At 40.0% G+C, this 18,427-nt stretch overlaps 1 protein-coding gene across 2 annotated transcripts; it reads right to left on the reverse strand.

Annotated features, from left to right (window-relative positions):
* Positions 1–3,475: 3,475 nt before the first annotated feature.
* LOC148032845 (RNA polymerase II transcriptional coactivator KELP-like) lies at positions 3,476–17,009 on the reverse strand. Of its 2 annotated transcripts, XR_015691668.1 has the most exons (4): positions 16,496–17,009; positions 15,946–16,051; positions 7,962–8,026; positions 3,476–4,150 (listed from the first exon to the last, which is right to left on the reverse strand). XR_015691668.1 is itself a non-coding variant. In XM_087683514.1 (3 exons), exons 1-3 carry the CDS (start codon positions 16,895–16,897, stop codon positions 4,068–4,070), a joined length of 591 nt encoding a protein of 196 aa, XP_087539640.1. In that variant the 5' UTR covers positions 16,898–17,006; the 3' UTR covers positions 3,493–4,067. The 2 variants fall into 2 exon arrangements, 1 of the variants encoding a protein (XP_087539640.1); XM_087683514.1 differs by lacking the exon at positions 7,962–8,026 and having other exon boundaries at positions 3,493–4,150; positions 16,496–17,006.
* Between the last annotated feature and the right edge of the window lie 1,418 nt (positions 17,010–18,427).

Below are 18,427 nucleotides of genomic sequence, written 5' to 3' on the forward strand. Positions count from 1 at the left end.
TGCTTGTGGCCTAAATGTCAAGATCTCAACCTTTGCCAGCATAGAGTATGGTCCCAACAAGTTCCATAGTCCAAAGACATTCACCTTAAGAGTGAGTTGGAGAGTTCTCCAGGGCTAAACTAGCAAGGTTTCCTTCCATGGCACTAAATTACCTTGATTGGACCATATTTCGAGCACTCCCTCATGCTCTCCCTTATGAGGCTTTGTACTCTGACTCATTCTGTCCAGCTCATAAGGGTTTGCCACTTCGGGCTCAAAGGCGCAACCAATGACTCCATTGCTGAAGTGCACTTGGTTCCTACTTTGGTTCAAGTTGGCTAGGATGGGATGTGGCCTTGGATCAAAAGCTTGGTTTGCTTCATCCTTAGCCACAAGTTGAGTTGGCAAGTTTTGGAGGCATCTTCATTCTCCTCTCATCTTGGCTCTAATGCCCTGCCTCCGTTTCTTGGCATTTGGTTTTGCCTTTTGCTTCATCTCATTCTCATTCTCTTTCTCTTTCTTCTCTATATTTTGCTCTTCTTCTTCCTTCTTGTCTTCTATCCTTTCTTCTTTGGCCTTCCTGCCCTGATCTATCTTTTCTTGCTCTACTTACTCTAGCATATCTTCTTCCTTTGGCTTCCTAGCTCTCCATACTTGTTCTTTCAACTTGCTTTCTTCGTCTTTTTCTTCTTGCTCAATATTTTTTCTAACTTTCTTCTTCTTGTATTCTTCTACTTATTTTCTCCTATCATGGTCTAGCTTTTCTTTCTCTTCTAACTTATTCATAGCTAACTCCACTTGCTCTTCTATCTCTTTTCTTCTATTTTCTTGTCTCATCTTTCCTTGATCTTCTTTAAGGGCTCCATCTATCAAATCTTTTTCTTCTTCTTTCCTATCATCTTCTTCTATCTCATCCCATATTTGCATGCTTCTCTCCTTCAACTTTTTTCCTAGACTATCATTGAACTGTGAGGGTTTGGTTAATTGTTGGGGTTGGGGTTGGGGTTGTCGAGGTCGAGATATTCCAAGATCTGGGCTCAGCTCATCCTCCCTCTTTTCTTCTTTCTTCTCTTCTAATTCCTCTCTACTTTCTTTTCCTTCACCTATATCATCATCTAAAGTAGAAGTGTTGGCTTCATGTAGCAGATGCCCTGCCCCAAGTGCTTTCGCCCTTCCATTCTCATCTTCTAACTCTATCTCTTCATCTACTTCTTCGTCTTCTTCTTCATCAAAGGCATCCCGTGCCTCACAAGAGGGTGCCAACTTAGCCCCACCCTCAATCTCAATGGGTAAAGGTGTTCTAAGATCAAGATAGAGCTCATCCTCCCCCTTCTCTTCTTCTAGCACTGGTTCTTTTTTCAACTAGGCCGCAACCTGTGGATGCAACGATTCATCCTTCTGACATGTCCACCTTGCTTCATCTTCTTTTCTCTATCCTAACTCCATCATAATATTTTCTACCTTTGAACTCATATCCACTTTCCATCCTTCTCCCTTCACATAATATTCCATCATTTCTTCTGTAGTGGTCTTCCAAGTAGTAGTCCGGGTAGTAGCCATTGGCTCCTTGTTGGGGGCAAGGTGTTCCAAGATCTGGGTTGAGCTCATCCTCCCCCTAGTCTTCATCTTCATCTTCATCTTCATCTGATCATAATTCTTCATCTTCTTTCACATGTTTATGCTTTTCTTGGCTCCTTCATCCTTCTTTGGTTGGCTTTACTCCATTCTTTAGCTCTTAGACTCTTTCAACATCTGCTTCAAATATGGTCCGACCCTTTCATTGGCTCAACATGATTTTCTCTTGCAATTCGGTGTCAAGGTCTCGAGCCATCTTCACTTACCACAATCTAGCTCCCTCGCACCATGATCAATTGGTAGTCAACCTCTTCCAAGTCTTCATCCAACTCTTCATCCTTCTCTTCGAGATTACGTAGCACATCTACTCTTGTTGGGTCTTCCTTAGCGCTTCGATGGTAGCTCTTTCTTATATGTGATTTTAAGCTCACAGAGCTCATCTACCTCTTCAAAAGAAGTGTCCTCCCACAACCTCTACTCTCTCAAACATTTTTGAATGGTATGCCGCACCTCCCTATCACACGACTCCCTCTCAACTTTTGTTGGCACATCAAGTTCTCTTCCAATTTTCAACAAGTAACACACCCAAGGGGCATTATGACATGGAGCGTCGTACCCTATTGTATCACATTGTGTCGAGATTGTCGCAACACGCAACATGTTATGGTAGGATCTCTACATCCATGAGTCTGCTCCCCTCTTAAGCTAGTATGCTACACACTAGAGTTGCTCCGATACGAAGTGTTACAAACCTTCATGGAACTTCAAGTCATAACATGTCATGAGGCACAAAAAGGCACAATGGAATGGCACACAAAATATATCAATAAGAAATCTTTGTATTCATAATATCAAAAGATACAACATTGAGGCACATCTCTGGACTACACCCTCATGATGGCACACATGTGAGGGTTCACCATTGAGTATAAGAAATCGCACAAAGTGGAAACCAAGCTGAGCTCAATGTCACTACTCCCTATATATGTGTTTTTGGCTCCAACGCCATGATATAGCTACAAAGCCCATACCCGTACAAGGGGGGGGGGGGGGGGGGGGGGGGGGAGAGATTTTTTCAAACAATCCGAGTACAAGATGAAAAAGCTTAGAAACCAAAAATGTAAGCTTATTAGGCATCCTCTGTACACTAACTTCTACCACTAGGCTTAGGAATGTGTATGGCTTCTACTTTTCAACAATTCAAACAAAAGTAGATCACATCAAGATTACAATGACATTAATCAAGATATTCTGTAAAGTTATGAAAAACATGGACTTGCCTTGGTGAAATTTTCTAGTATTCAACCAAAGAATAGTGCTGTAAAAGTACACAAGTTTATGAATCAGCCAACCTTGCTTTTCCTTTACACATCAAAAGTGTCAACTTCAACATTGTTATTATCATAGAGGACCTAGAGAACCTAGAATAATTTCAATAGAGGGACCTTAATCACCATATATTAGGACACAATTTCATCATAAGCAGCCCAATTTTGATAGAGGGACCTGGGTCACTACACACTAGAGCATTTCATACCTTTGTAATATGCCCACAGCATGAAGATCAACTGTAAGCAATGCCTCGATATGAAAGTGGACACTAACCTAGTGCAAATCCAATTATTTCTCAATGTGCTATCATTTCATAGGAGTACTTGAAGAGGTTTAAGCAGGATCTACCTCTTGATTAAAAAATCCAGTAACCGTTATAACAAAGCCTTTCAAGGCAACTCATGGACTAACCTCTTTACACACACCATATCCTTCATAAGTGTAAATCACACCAAGTCTGCTGCTAGCATTCAGGTGTTAGTAATTAGTAATATATTTTCAGGACGTCACGATGATTGAAGAAAGACTGACAACTGCACACAGAAACATAGAAAGAAGGTGCTTGAAATTCTCTATGAAATACAGTGCCTCCCAAATGTGGATTGCATGTATCACATAGCTCTGGTGGTTAAAGCCTTACACTTGGCACTTGTTCCAACTCCATCCAAATGATTCGAGTCTTTCTACTACATGATTAAATGCTACATACCCACACTCTGTGGTTGTACTTACGGTACTCCATTTAACAGATTCGAATCCTTCTATTACATGATTGAATGCTATAAACCCACTGTGCAGTTGTACTTGTAGTACTCACATTCCCTTTCACTGGAATTTAGAAATAGCTTTTTCAACAGCAGAGACATTGCTTTTGAGAAGTTTCCATTGATCAACAGATAGACTTTTTCACCAAGACTGCTGTAGCATTCAAGGTTTACTAATTAACAATATACTTTCAGGACTTCACAATGATTGAACAGAGACTGACAACTGTACAGACAAAAGCACAGAAAGAAAGTACTTGAAACCCTCCCAAGTGTGGATTGCATGCACCACATAGCTTTGGTTAAAGCCTTACACTTGGCACTTGTTCTGACTCCATTTAACTGATTCAAGTCTTTCTACTACATGATTGAATACTATATACCCACACTGTGTGGTTGTAGTACTCACATTCCCTTTCACTGCAATTTAGAAATCGCTTTTTCAATGGCAGAGACATTGCTTTTGAGAACTTTCCATTGATCAACAGAGAGACTTATTCCTGCATAAAAATATTAAGATGTGTCAAACTATGTTTTAATATAGATCAATTACCAAGAATGAGCACCATTTTCAAGAGTTAAGACATTTCCCAGACAGCAGTTCTACCCATCAATTGATGGCCTCTCATTTTAATATCCAAGTATGAAGGCGCATTTATTCTGCCTGCATGAAAATATTGTAATCTGCCAAAGTATGTTTTACACAGCCGTTCTATTACCCACCGACTGATGGCTCATCATTTTAATGTCTAAGTTAAAAGTATTGAGACTCTTTTTTCTGTGACTAGACTATTTAAAACAGATATTCTCAAATTTGATTCAAGAGCAAAGAATGATGCTACAAACACAGGCACAATCACAGAGATCCTTCCTCAAGAAATAAAGCATTAAATATAGCTGCATTACCGCTACAAACAATCAGAACTCTTTTTCTCAATCTGCAAGGTCCAACAGACTTGTATGGAGCATAAAATATGCTAGAGGATAATTCAGGGACTTCCAGGAACGCACAACTCACTGGAGGGGAAAAATGCACCTCATATGCTGAGATAAATTGAGTACAACCATCAATGTTGGCAAACATATATGCGACTGATGGGACACCACGTTAGGTGGGTCAGAGCAGGTAAAAATGGTGCAACCAAAATAAAGCTGGGCTGTTCCCAAATGCCCTCCTCATTGCAAAACTCCTCAAACTTTTGTTGGAAGACTCCCCACCATTCTGATTCTCACATAACACCTTTTTGCCAGCTAGTATGGAGCTTGAGATATAAAGCAAAAGGGACAAGCTCAAGCATGTACCATCCAAAAACCCATAGCTACGTCTATACCATAACCCTAGAATTCAGCAATCTTAAGACCCCATCATTCAAAACCATATCAGTGTCTTCACAGACATTTAATCAGATAAGCATTCCAAATCTATGGACCTAGGCTATCTCACCAAATCCAAAAGAGTACAATACTGGAAACTGTCAGAGTGCAGCAATGCAGAAGCAGATGCACAGGCTGAGATGAAGACTGACATGCAAAGAGAGAGAGAGAGTGAGTGAGAGGGAGTGTGTGTGTATGTGTGTGAAGTAGATGAATGCTGAAGACTGAAATCCGGAGCAGAGTATGTACAAGAGCGAGTGTCAAATGTATCAAACTCAGAAGACCTCACAACTCATTGACAGCATAAGCATGACCATTGACCACGAAGGCCTGCAGCCTATAAGTAGGCAATCACACCAGCCGGGTTGGCCTCCTGAAAATGGCCGATCTGCTGTCCAAAAAACATGCCAACCTTCCCGCCTGGCCTGGTCCCCGACTGCTGCTTGCTGGTACGGCCCGCGCTGCCAGTCCAACCTGCATGCTGCCCATCTGATTGCTCCTGCCTGAGGCTGCCCAAACTACCCAAAGTCTGCCCACTGAACTGTCTGCCTGTTTGCTGCCCGTACAAAAGCTGACCCTCTTAACACCACCCTCTAAGATCCTGGACAGGCCATGAGACTAAGGGATCTAGAATGCACATGTAATGTGGCTTGAAAAAGAGCTTTGGTGAAGAGATCCACCAAGTTATCCTCTACCTTACGATACTCCTATGTGACTGCACCATCCAATATCCTCTCCCACGTGTTATGATACTGGATCTCCACATGCTTAGTCTGTGCACAAAACACCAAGTTCCAAGCAATGGCTATGCAACTTTGATCATCACACAGGATAGTAGTAGCATGGCTCCAAGGACAGCCAAGCTCCCCTAACAATCTCCAAAGCACATAACTTTGCCAGCGGTAGTTTACGCCGCTCGATATTCTACCTCCATAGAGGAAAGGGGCACCATAGGTTGCTTCTTGCTGCTCTGTGAAATAGCACAATATCCAATAAGAAGCAATAGCTCGTAATCCACTACCTTTCATGACCACTGTTCTGCCATCTAATCAATCAGCACCCTTTGTGGAATCTAGGTTGTAGCGCAATTCAGCGTTGTATCTTGACTTTCAGCTTATTCTACATTGCCAGTTCTACTTATCAAAAACGGCCCACTTGGAGCTCATATTCTGCAACAAGGTCCAACAGAGCAAGCTTGGCTACTTCCCTATCCTAAAGGTTAAGAATAGGAGGGTGTTTCACCCTCAATGCCTCTGACGCATCAAGGTTCAACAAAGCAAGCTTAGCTGCTTACCTATTCTAAAGGTTGAGAATAGGATGAGAGTATTTCACCTAACTCTAATCATTTGCTTTACCTAATAAAACTATGGGGAGCTCAAGCTATTTTGAGGGAAATTTCAAAGAATACTAACTACTTGATGGTTCAATTAGTCTTTCACCCCTATATCTCAACCATAAACTCCAAGAGTTCAAGATCATTGAGGGATGACTTGACTGTCAAGTTGGTAGAGTACCAATATCTACTAGCCAAACCCACCATAACTAGCCCACCTAAGTCAAATAGCAATCAAGTGACTTTCCTATATATTTCAATTTTATGCAACAAGTTATATCACAACCAAAGTTACCCAACTTCTATGAACTTGAATGTCAACATTTGTGTTTCATAATGTTGTTCAAGCAAGTTCACAAGAAATCCCATCTGCCATATTCAAAGGGGACCTTGACTTCCACCACATAGTACAAAAGCAAGGGGTGGAAAGGATCACACCAAGACCTCGTCAGATAGTAAAGAGCAATGTAACTCCTCCACTATTGAAACCTTTTGAGAGAGCACAACACAAAGTGTATTGAGAAGTATCAATAAAAAAGATGTACAAGACTAAGTATACTCTAAAAAAGTGAATAGCGTATATCTAAGGCCAAGAAAAAAAGCCCTCCTAAGAAGGGAAAAATGAGTCCCGATGGTTCTAAGTGTGCTCACACACATCACTATCGAAATGTGGTAACAAATCCCTCAAGAGCTAACACTCATGTATAGGAAAGTACCAAGCCCAATAGGCTACAACCAATCCACAAAGGAGAGTAAGCTCAAAACTTTGCAAAAAGCTTTGAGCTTCTCATAAGACAAAGCCCTTATAAATAAATCTGCAGAGTTGTCCTATGTTGGCACATAGGCCAAACTGATCTCTCCTACTAAGGGTTTCTCCCTGACATCATGATGCATCTCAATGCACTTAGTACAAGCATGGAACAATAGGTTCCATGCAATTGCCAATGCACTCTGACCATCAATGAAGATGGCGGCGGCAAATGATTGTCCACAACCATGCGTACCAATGCTTGAGTTACTTGCTTCAAACCATACAATGCCTTTTTCAATGTACATACTTTGTTTACTTGCCCCTTTTGCACAAAACCATAAGGCTAAAAAACACACACTTTCTCATATAAATCACCATGCAAAAATGCAATTTTGATGTCCTATTGACGTGCATCCCAATCATTATGAGTTGCAAAGCACAAATGCTACATATTGTTATTATATGTCAAGTGGGAGGAAAGGTTTTATAAAAGTCAATGCCCTTTTATTGAACATAATCCTTTCTCACAAGTCAAGCCTTATAACAATCAACACTACCATCTAGCTTACGCTTCAACTTATAAACACACTTAGTACCAATGGCTTCTTTACTAGGAGACAATTCACATAAGAACCAAGTACCATTTTAAACAATAGCATCATATTTAAATTGCCCCACTATCCAATTCTCTAAATTTTGCGCCTCTTTATAAGAAACAAGCCCATCCTCATCACAAAGACTAGAAACAACCAATACATAATGATCCAATGTATAAGAAGGATTGTGTTAGCTAGAATGAGTATAATTAGATAAAGATGCAACTAATTTACTATCATGCAATGTTTGCACCAACCATTTTGGCATAGTTCTAGGCTGCACAATCTCTAGTCTCTCATCCAAAAGTGCATCATTTCACATCTGCATCAGAAACAAGCTAAATTGTGGACTCATGGGAAACCTTCATATATTGAAAATTTGCCTCATTGTTGCTATATGTGACTGTGCACCACTAAAAGGAGACAACAAAGTATCATAGATATCCTATACGTGTACATCTTCTTTGGTATATAAAAGTTAAGGCTAAACAATATCTTTCATTAAGACAAAATCAACGACTAACCAAAATACGCTTCGTTTGTAGATGGTATAACTTATAACCTTTGCTTTCAAAACTTTAACTAACAAAAGAGCATTTCACAACTTTATCATCCAATTTTTAACATGGCTACACTAATACTAAAGCATAAGTCAAACACTCAAAAACATGCAAGCAAGCAATAAATGGCTTTTTACCATATCAAGCCTCATACCAAGTGATAGATTGCAATGCCTTAGTAGAACACTGCTAAGTATATAAGTTGCACACAAGACAACCTCAAGCCAAAAACTACATAGCAAAACTTGACTTTAAATCATTCATCATGCCATCTCCTTACGCGATTTGTTCTTTTTTTAAGCTCTACCATTTTGTTGTTGTATATCTAACAAATCCTGCTTGAGTCTACCTCGCAAGGAAAGCTCTACCTCAACCCCACAAGGATCGACCTAAAAACAAGAACCTAATTTAAATATCATAGTCTCCTATCAGCTATCTAAGATTAGCTTTTAAGATGATTACTTTGCTATTATCACTCAAACCGAATCGAACCATTACCGTACTTGATTCAAAGAGAGTGAGAAACCAAAGTAAGCAATGAACATCAACCCCTTGACCCATGAAGCATAGTCTCAACTTAGCCCCTTAAAACGACATCAATTGGACTCTAAGACAACACATTAGAACAATCAATGTTAGAACCTTCCTAGCTTTGCCTAATCTAGCATTCGACTTATGATGGAAGCCTCTTGGTTAACCGAGACCACCCTACCATAGGAAAAATACGTCGGGGATCTAACCACCCGCTTCCCTCCAGTAGTATTTTAGTTATCTAATTATCCTAATATGATTTAGCTTAACATATAAAAACAACAACATTAATTAATATCCAAAGTACCTAAATATCCGTGTTCAACTCCGTGGGCACAATCCACCAATCCGCTCTTAGCTAGTGTCAAGGCCTTCCAAGATAACATATCTCAAGCTTGGTTCTACTCTATCCCAATCCACTATTAAGCACACAATGGGAATTACAACCAAACCTCCACTAGTTCCCACGTACCTCAAGAGTAGAATTGACCACTATGGAGAAACCTCTCATCATTGGTATCAATCCTAGTGTCCAAGACGGAAATAATACCTCGTGAGGAAATCCCGATGAGAGACTTAGGTTTCATCAACTCACAACTTTAGGAATTTTACAAGATTCAATCCAAAACAAAGCAAACAACCTATCTCATCTAAAAAGCATCTCTTTTCAAATCCAATAACATTGCTTCTTAATACTTTAAACAAGTCCTTTTAAGTATCAACATTCGCTTTTCCATAACAAGTACAAATCCTCTTTAAAACCTAATAATAATCAAGCAATCTCTTGTAATATTCACAAAGAGAAAACAATCAGTTTATCTACATAAGAGGCATATATAACATTCCCTTGCAAATCAAGATAACATATCTTAATGCTTTTCCTATATCATAGGGTTTTGTTGCAACACTTTATCATGCACAATCACTTCTTTATTATATTAAAATGTACTTTTAAACACAAAGAAAACACCTGGACTTGAGTTGGAGCAACAAGGATATTGCCTATACATACCACTTCTTGTCCAGCATTCAAAACTTCATCATTCCATTCATCAAAGTTTCTTCTCTGTTCTCTTCTCTTCTCCATGTTTGCCAAGTTCACTCCGTGTTCCTCCCCGCAAACCCTACTTTATCACTGATACGTCATCTTTTGACATGGTATCAAAGCTGGATCTACTCAAGCAACGGCAAAGATTCTCCACTCCAATGAAGGTAAAGACAGGTGGTGGGTTCAACATCCACTTCTCTTCTTCTTCCACTGCATCAAAATCTCGTTTTTGCAAGTTTCATGTGTTTTCAGCTTGCTGCCCACACCCCTTTCGCGGAGGACATCGCAGTCTCAGCTATCCCTTGCTGTCATCTACAGTATGGCGCATGTTTCCAACCTTCCACCCACAGTTTGCAGCTGTTTACGGCAAAGCGACTGTTGCTGATCACTCTCCATTCAGAAAACAATCTCGTTTTTGTAGATTTCAGGTATTTCAGCTTGCTGCCCACACCCCGGACGTGGAGGACATCACATATTGATTGTTGTTGCTGTTTTTTCCTGCGTTTTTAGTATTTCTCTCCTACAGCCTTAGTCTTTCTCTCTCCTCACTTGCGTTTTTAATCTTTCTCTCTCTTCACCTGCGTTTTTCTACTGATTGCAACCTCTTATTGCTAGTCACATCCTCCTCCCACTGGCAGCTCACTTCCAGTCCTTCCACTGCCCTCCCACCCCTTGAGGCGGACATTGTGGTTCGTGCTTCACGCTGCCCTCACACCCCTTGAGACGGGCATTGCGGTTCATGGTTCATGGTGGCTGACCTAGGCACACTAGTATCCATGGCTTCTTTACCAACAGATGACAAGACTACTCGCTACTCCTACTGTGGCATCATCGAACACACCACCAATGCTTGCCAACTTTGATCTTTGCTCCCCACACCCCCAAAGTATATGCGTTTTCCACCATGCACTCCTTGTGCCACCTCTCCTTTCTAAGCCACAAAGAGCATTCTATATCAGCTATCAGAGTACTATGCTCAAGGCAATAAGATGCATCCGATGCGCAAGTCCTTTCGAGCACATGGAGGATCAATTGGCGGCGCTACGACCTCCTAAAGATCGTCGCAATGCCAGAGGCAATCTTCTCCCACCTATTTTCGGGTACAGTGGCTGCCACAGCCCGCGGTTCTGCAATCCGCTCCATCAAGAGAGCGATTGTTTAATACCGTCTCCTCGTCAGTCCGCTCCTCCGAGAGACAATGGCTGCTGGACTCCTTTCTCTTCTTCGGCTACCCAGTCCGCTCCACTAAGAGACAGCGACTATTACCCACCTCTTGCTCATTTTGAGCCCCTCTTCCCCACCCTCGACTACTTAGGTTCGAGAGGCTACCTCTGGGAGCTCCTCAACACCCCAGATACCTTCTTTGGCACGACCGGCGACACTTCCTTCGTCATCAAACATTTTGGAGTCCGTGATCCATGAGTTTTTGGATTCCCTATCTACTTCAGAGGGGAATGTTATTTCTTTGCCCTCAGAGGGGGCATCTACTTCTTTGACTTCAACAGGGACCCCTCCACCTCCCACCTCAGAGGGGAAACCTACTCTACATGAAGTTCTTCACCCATCCTCTACTTTCTTGGGGTGGCTGTCTTCGACCAATCATCTCTTCTACTGATACCCAGAATCTTCAAGTACCACCTAGATTGGGACTTGGAGGTTCAGCCACAACTTGGCGACGAGGCCTTTGTATTTCTTCCAGCATGGATGCATGGAGCTAGTGGCTTCTCTCCTGAGGTTGCGTTTCGGGTTCTACAGCTCATCCAGTTTCCTAACTATCTTCAAAGGTCTCCTTTCAGGTGGTATTCTCAAATTACAAGGTGGATCTTCTTTGTCCCTCGGTCAAAATGGAGCTAACTCCCGAGATTGAGTACGGCATATCCTTATGGTTCTCGGCACCACACAAAGTCCAACATTCCTCTTATGCATTGCATATTTTCATCATCTTTGTACTAGGGTCCTTGGGCAAGTGAACAATTACCCCATAAGAGACTGTCTGAAACCGGTCAATGACTCACATAAAGCAGTAGTTCCTTCAATTAACACATGGTCTTTCACACACACACACACAAACAAAGACCTCACTCCCTCGCTCAACACCAGATTGGCCCCGAAGACCAGTGCCTCTCTCGTTATTTCTTTTTCAATTAAAAGATGGAAAGTTACAAAAATGAAATGTTCCAAAATACATAGCTTGTGAACAGTTGGGTTTCATCTTTTCTGAGTAAATCCTAGTTGTATAAGGACAATACATCCCTTTTTGGAAATCATTTTCTGTGACCATAACTCAATAATTCATGTGCAGATTTGCAGTTTGCAGAACTCTGTATTTACTGTTTTCACTGTCTGGCATATCCAAGACAACATCCCTTTGAGAAAAGCATTTTCTGTGACCATAACTCAATGATTCATGTGCAAAATTGCAGTCTGCGAAACTCTGTATTTACTATTTTTACTGTCCAACATATCCAGAACAACATCCCTTCTATCCTGGCATCATTCCAACAATAAAACAGTCCCACAAACAGCACTAAATCAGAGCTGAAAAGCCCTGTTCCTATGTGGCATGGTCACCATTTTCTTTAGTTCGTGCATTGGAGAAGCCAACAGCTGCTCCTATGCCTGGACAGTAAGGCTCTTGCCTCAACAAAAGTGCAAAGAAAACACAAAATTGTACCTTCGATGGAATCAGCCCATCATGCAAAGCATTTCCTCTCAAAATAGAGAGAGAGTTGACCAGAGGAAGCAAGCTCTACCTCCGTACATGAGTCAAAGACGAAGAAGTACTCTCCATAGCTGATGTACTTGCAGCAATCTGCTCTCGGCTCCTCAAAACTTCATTCTCAGATCTGCCCCTCATGCCTATTACGTTTTTTTTAAATGCTCTCTCTCTCTTTTGGGAATTTGTGCCACATGGCATACATGTAACAATTTTCTCGTTTAAACCTTCCGGTCTAAAATTCTCCATGATCGGTGCAAAATTTGACCTTGGCACAGATCAAAGAATTAATCCTCATGCAAAAACGAAAATAATGACGCAAACAGATTCTAAGGTTCAAAAATAGTAACTCCCTAAATTTTAGGGATAGTGACCGCTGCATTCCTCAAGTTGTTCTGAGCAACTTTTATCATTGCAACCACATCAAAAAGTGTAATGTGGCTCAATTACGGTGACTTTTATTCCGTGAGCATTCTTACATATGCATCTTCTATCTTGGCCAGACTCATTGTCCTGCACCATCTCCAGTGGCTAAGTACACAGTCATAGCAACTAAGAAACGGGTTTCTTTGAATTTGAAACTTACAAAACGTTTCTTAAAATACGAAACATTTCTGAGAGTAAAAAACGTGGGCCTTTTTAACTTTCTTTATTTTTTTAGTGAGTTGGAATCCAAAACATGGTTTTTTTGACAAAAACTAATGGATAATGTTAAACATAATGATGATGATATGTAATGACTCATAAGGGCTCAAGATTTTGAATAAGAGACTGATTTTTTTGTGATTTTGTTTAGTTATTGGACTTTATCAGTCTAGTATCTATTCTTGTCTTGCGATTTAAATATTATACTACTTTAGTCTCATTTATGAGCTATTTAAGATATATTACGATTCAATTTTTATTTTGGCATTTTGTCAGGTTGTTTTAAAATGAGAATCATGATGTTGCAACTTGACTCAGTCCATATTATAGATAGGCTATTTACATGTTAATTTCAATTTTCTTTGTATGATATATATGAATCATAATGTTTGAGTTCTAAACCATAGTATGGCTTGTCCAAAGACTAACTTTGACATAAGTGACAAGTCAATAATGGATCATGGATATGTAACGTATAATGTATTATTCTCAATTGACTCTATTATCACTCAAGCTCAATTAGCCATTCTTTGTTTAAGAGAGAGTTCCATAGAGGTTCAAAACCTCTTTTACTAGTCAAAACTATTAAAAATCCCTATCTAAAAAAACCTGCATTTCTTATTTAACCCCCTCTTGAAAGAAACTTACGAAACACGTTTTTGATGTTTCGTTTCTAAACGTTTCTGGTTGCTATGCACACAGTCCCAAACCACTAGCATTCTATTCTTCAATGCCCATTCAATATGGAACCGGTCCTAAGGCTCAAACGAACCATTAGTCCAATTTGTCCCAATGGCTGACTCTTTTGGCCATGCAAAGATCCCGACTTAATCCAAGAGAAGGTGAAAAGCAACAACAACTAAAGAAAAGAAAAATAAAACATTTATATAAGTAAATAAGCAAAGCAACTGCAAAAAGTATCATCACCTGGTGGCACTGTCCAAGTGGCACCTGCTACATGAGCATTCTTCAACATGTAGCATTCCATCTCCACCTGACTCTTCTCTTCTTCTCCTTTTTGGGCCTAAGAAGGGGTGTTAAGAAACCCTTCACCCGCAGTTTGCGTTTTTGCATTTCTGCATTTTGCATTTAGGGTTTGCAGCCCCAAAAAGAGGCACCATCCTAGACTGACTCTGCCTATTTATAAGCCACTCTCTCATTCATTCCTTACAGCTGATTCATTCAGTCCGTCGCCTCTTTTTTCCAACCTCTCCACTACCTTCACACCCCTTCAGGATTCGTAGCTGTCTTCATCATCTTCCTTATGCTACAACACCCTTGTTCCCTTGTATCACATTCACTCCATGATTCAAAACTTCCTCATTCCATTCATCAGAGTTTATTCTCTCTTTTCTTCTCTTCTCCATGTTTGCCGAGTTCACTCCGTGTTCCTCCCCGCAAACCCTACTGTCTCACTGGTACATCATCTTTTGACAACTTTTTATGGTGAAAAAGCAATAAGCCAATTACTGGAGTATTTGTTGTAGAACAACAATATATTAGATCAACGGATCAGTTTCAACTCTCCCCCCTATTTATAGAACTGACACATCCTACTCTCCTATTCATTCAACCTCTCCTCTACTCAATCTATTAATGCAATTATTCCAGTCCCATCAACATCCTCTCTCTCATCTCCCCTCTATCAAATTTTCTCTCCGGACTCCTATCATTTTAGTCCAACACCCTCACTTATATGGTTGAACCACATGTGCAAGGATCATTGCATTCAGCCTACTTTTTGTTAATTTGTTTCAGATCAAAGTTCTTGGTCTCTCTATGTGTTCTTTCTTGCTTCCATATTGTGCACTCACACTATCCTCCAATGATCAATCAATTATGCCACACTTTAAAAAGCTCAATGACAAAATTGACAACCCATTATCTCCTATAGCTTCCATTATGAACAAAAGGTTCACATCTAATCTACCCAAATCTTTAAAGAATATAATCATCCCAAAAAAACTTTACATCAACAACCACACTCAAGAAGACCTTGCAAGTCAAAACCCACTCCCCTAAGGTGGCCTTCTCTCAATTCCAAGACAAATTTTGGATGTTGAGAGGGGCGATAGTATTTGTTAAAGGTGGTGTGGGATTGACATAGATGCGACTTACTATTTTGATTGACATCTCAAGTGAAAAATTTAGTCTTGCTCATTTGCACAAGTATATTAAAGATTGCCTAAACCTACCAACTGAGCAAAGTTTGTACTTAATCTTCATCAATTTAGGTAGCCCGTATGCCTCAGTCTTCTAGGTATGGATGTCAAGGCTCGAGTATTAGCAATCTTGGCTAGTTTAGGACCTTCACAAGGCCATTATCATTAGTCAAAGATTAAACCAGTCTCTATACATCAACTCTACAAGCACAAATACCATTCAAGATGTATTAACTTTCCAAAGTGCTCCTAATGTCAAAGCTCAACTTATGTCAAAGTAGATTAGATGGATTTGTAATTATCTCCACAAAATGAGCTTTGAATAACAAAAACCAGCCTCTATTTGGATGATAAGATGATAAATGAAACTCAGTTTGCTTTGATTTCATTTTGCATGCATCAATTTTTACATCCTACCTTAAAATCTCTTATTCATCCTACCTTTTGAATTAACAAACGTTGAGATTGATATTCAAACCTCCAATGAAATCTCATCATTCTAATGTATGAAAGCCCCTGTATATCTTGTTCTTAACTATTGATTTGCTAAACATACATGCATCTAGTAGCTGCTCTCACCTTTAGCAGTTGGTCTCAGTTCACCATCTTTCTCATAGTACTCACGAATCGATACTAGTGTTTTGCCCCGAAACTTTTGTATGGAAACATTTCTTTTGCTTGACAGCTGAAAATAAAACAGAAACATAATTAGCATAAGCAACAATAATTGCTTCCCTTCACAGATGTCACCGTAAAATAATAAACATACATTTTTGTTGCATGCGTACATCCACCCAATGCATTGCATATGAAATGAGCCCATGATGCCCATGAAGAAGCACACACATCATACGTTCTCATAAACATATATACTGATCGTACATCTATAGCTGCCTGAAGATATTTATGTGGCATAAGTGTTAGACTCAAGTATGATTAGGCAGACATCCAGTCCAAAAATCCTAAAATGTTCAACATTAGCATAGAGTGCACTAGGAAAATTAACTGCGCAAACCACTCATGTACATAAATCCGTTTCTACATTAACACTGGCACAAATGTGTGTTCACTAACCAATAAGTCATGAAACTCATAGCAAACAGCTTTGACTACAGACAACAGGCTGTACCTGGCAAACAAGGTGATCATCATCACCATCACCACCGCTCGGTCTTCTGGCTGGAGGGGCTGTCTTCTTCTGCTTTACAATACGGCTGCTTGGCCTCGCATCTTCCTCTTCTTCTTCATCGTCTGCCTCTTCCTGTGGCTTACCGCTCTCAGCTGTGTTGTTATCAGCTGCCTGTTGATCGTCCCCTTCTTGCTGAGGTTCTGCATCTTCCTGTGCCTTAGAACTGAGGTAATCTTCCACAATCCTTCTCACGAGCTTCTTGTTGAGAGAACTGTTGAGGTCTGCGCCAAGCTTCTCAGAGGCCTGCTTGCGGACCTTGAATTCGGTCATGTGCTCGAGGTCGGCATCCTGAAGGATGTCGAGGACTGTCTGCCTGATATCTTCCTCACTCGGAGGCGCCATAGCCAAGGGCCCTGCGAATTCCCTCGCCTTATTCCCCGCCCAAACATAAAATCCAAGCGCCAGTAAGGAAAAAAATTAACTCCTACGACAGGTGTATCTAACCCACGTGCTGTTACATTTTTTAGGACCTTCCCCTATACACCATAGTGATCACTTCAATCTTCCTTAGCACTGAATTGGATCAATCGTTTTTAAATTATTTTTTATAGGCACTCTCTCTATCTCTTTCCCTATCGATTTAATTGCAAAAATATTTCAGCATCTTGATTGGAAGGTTCTCTCTCTCTCTCTCTCTCTCTCTCTCTCTCTCTCTCTCTCTCTCTCTGTGTATGTATGTATGTATGTTGATTTGATGATCAATGTGTGGTGCATGATGTCGATTTGATGATTAGCCTGTAGTGCATGAAATCCATTTGATTTGAAGATCTCCCCCCTACATCATCTCGATGAAGTCCATGCTTTATGTTTTATATTGCTACCTCAAATAAAATGGATTATGAAGTATGATCATTGGGATAGAACTGAACATAAATCATGTAAGAAATTACAAGGATTATATATAAAAGTTTTTTACTCTATATATGCTATATCAATTATCAAGTGGTAGGCGTGAATAGAAACTATAAGATAATTATATATTGTTTTAATCATCGAATTTAAATCCATACAAATGAGATGTGTTGATGATATTTGTTTATCTTTAAGAAGCATCTACATTTATTTGTGTAAGTTGGTTTAAGTGTCATGTGTGAGTTGATTTGAGTAACCTTTATGGGAGATTCAAGATATGAGTAGCTATAACTTTTTTGTGGCCTTGTGCATTTAATTATAAATCATCATTTATGCATTGCATCATCATGATAACTATCATGTATGGATGTAAAAATCTTTGATGTTCTCGACTCTAAATGATTAGGCTATTTGTTCTACCTACGAAAGTTCATAGGCCATTTATGGTCTTGTATGGTTTAGGGTTGTGTATCATTTATGTATTTGCATCATCATCATGTTGCATTCTATTCAAACTAAGTGCAAATTGAATATAGTGTGCAAGTGTTCCTACGTGACATAGTGGCCCTTAATGGCTAGCATGGCCCGTTGGAGTGCTATGGTCTCTGTTTTTCTTTCATTTGGGCATGGGTTACCCTTGCTTCTAATTTTCCAATTTTGTAAAGTTGAGGTCTATTGCTTGGGTTTGGTCACTTCTCCTGGTCTTGTCTCTTATAGGTTCTCACTAATGGTCATAGCAAATGCAAGCCTCACTAGAAATTGTATTCACTTTGTAGTGAAAGATGGATACAATGTACTTGGAATGAAGGTGACACTTGGAATAAATACTCTTGCACCAATATTATTGCCTATTATTATATCTTTGTCTATAATCTTGCTATTGAATCCATTACATGTTAGTCTTGTACCATTGCACAATCATTTAGATGGGTCTACATTTCAATGAAAAGGTAGTTGCATATAAATCTCATCATGTAGGTCCCCATGTAAACAAGCCATCTTTACATCTATTTGATAAAG

Source organism: Lygodium microphyllum, chromosome 8, assembly GCF_053477565.2.
Source record: "Lygodium microphyllum isolate KBCC chromosome 8, Lygodium_microphyllum_v1.1.10, whole genome shotgun sequence".
Lineage (NCBI taxonomy): Eukaryota > Viridiplantae > Streptophyta > Polypodiopsida > Schizaeales > Lygodiaceae > Lygodium > Lygodium microphyllum.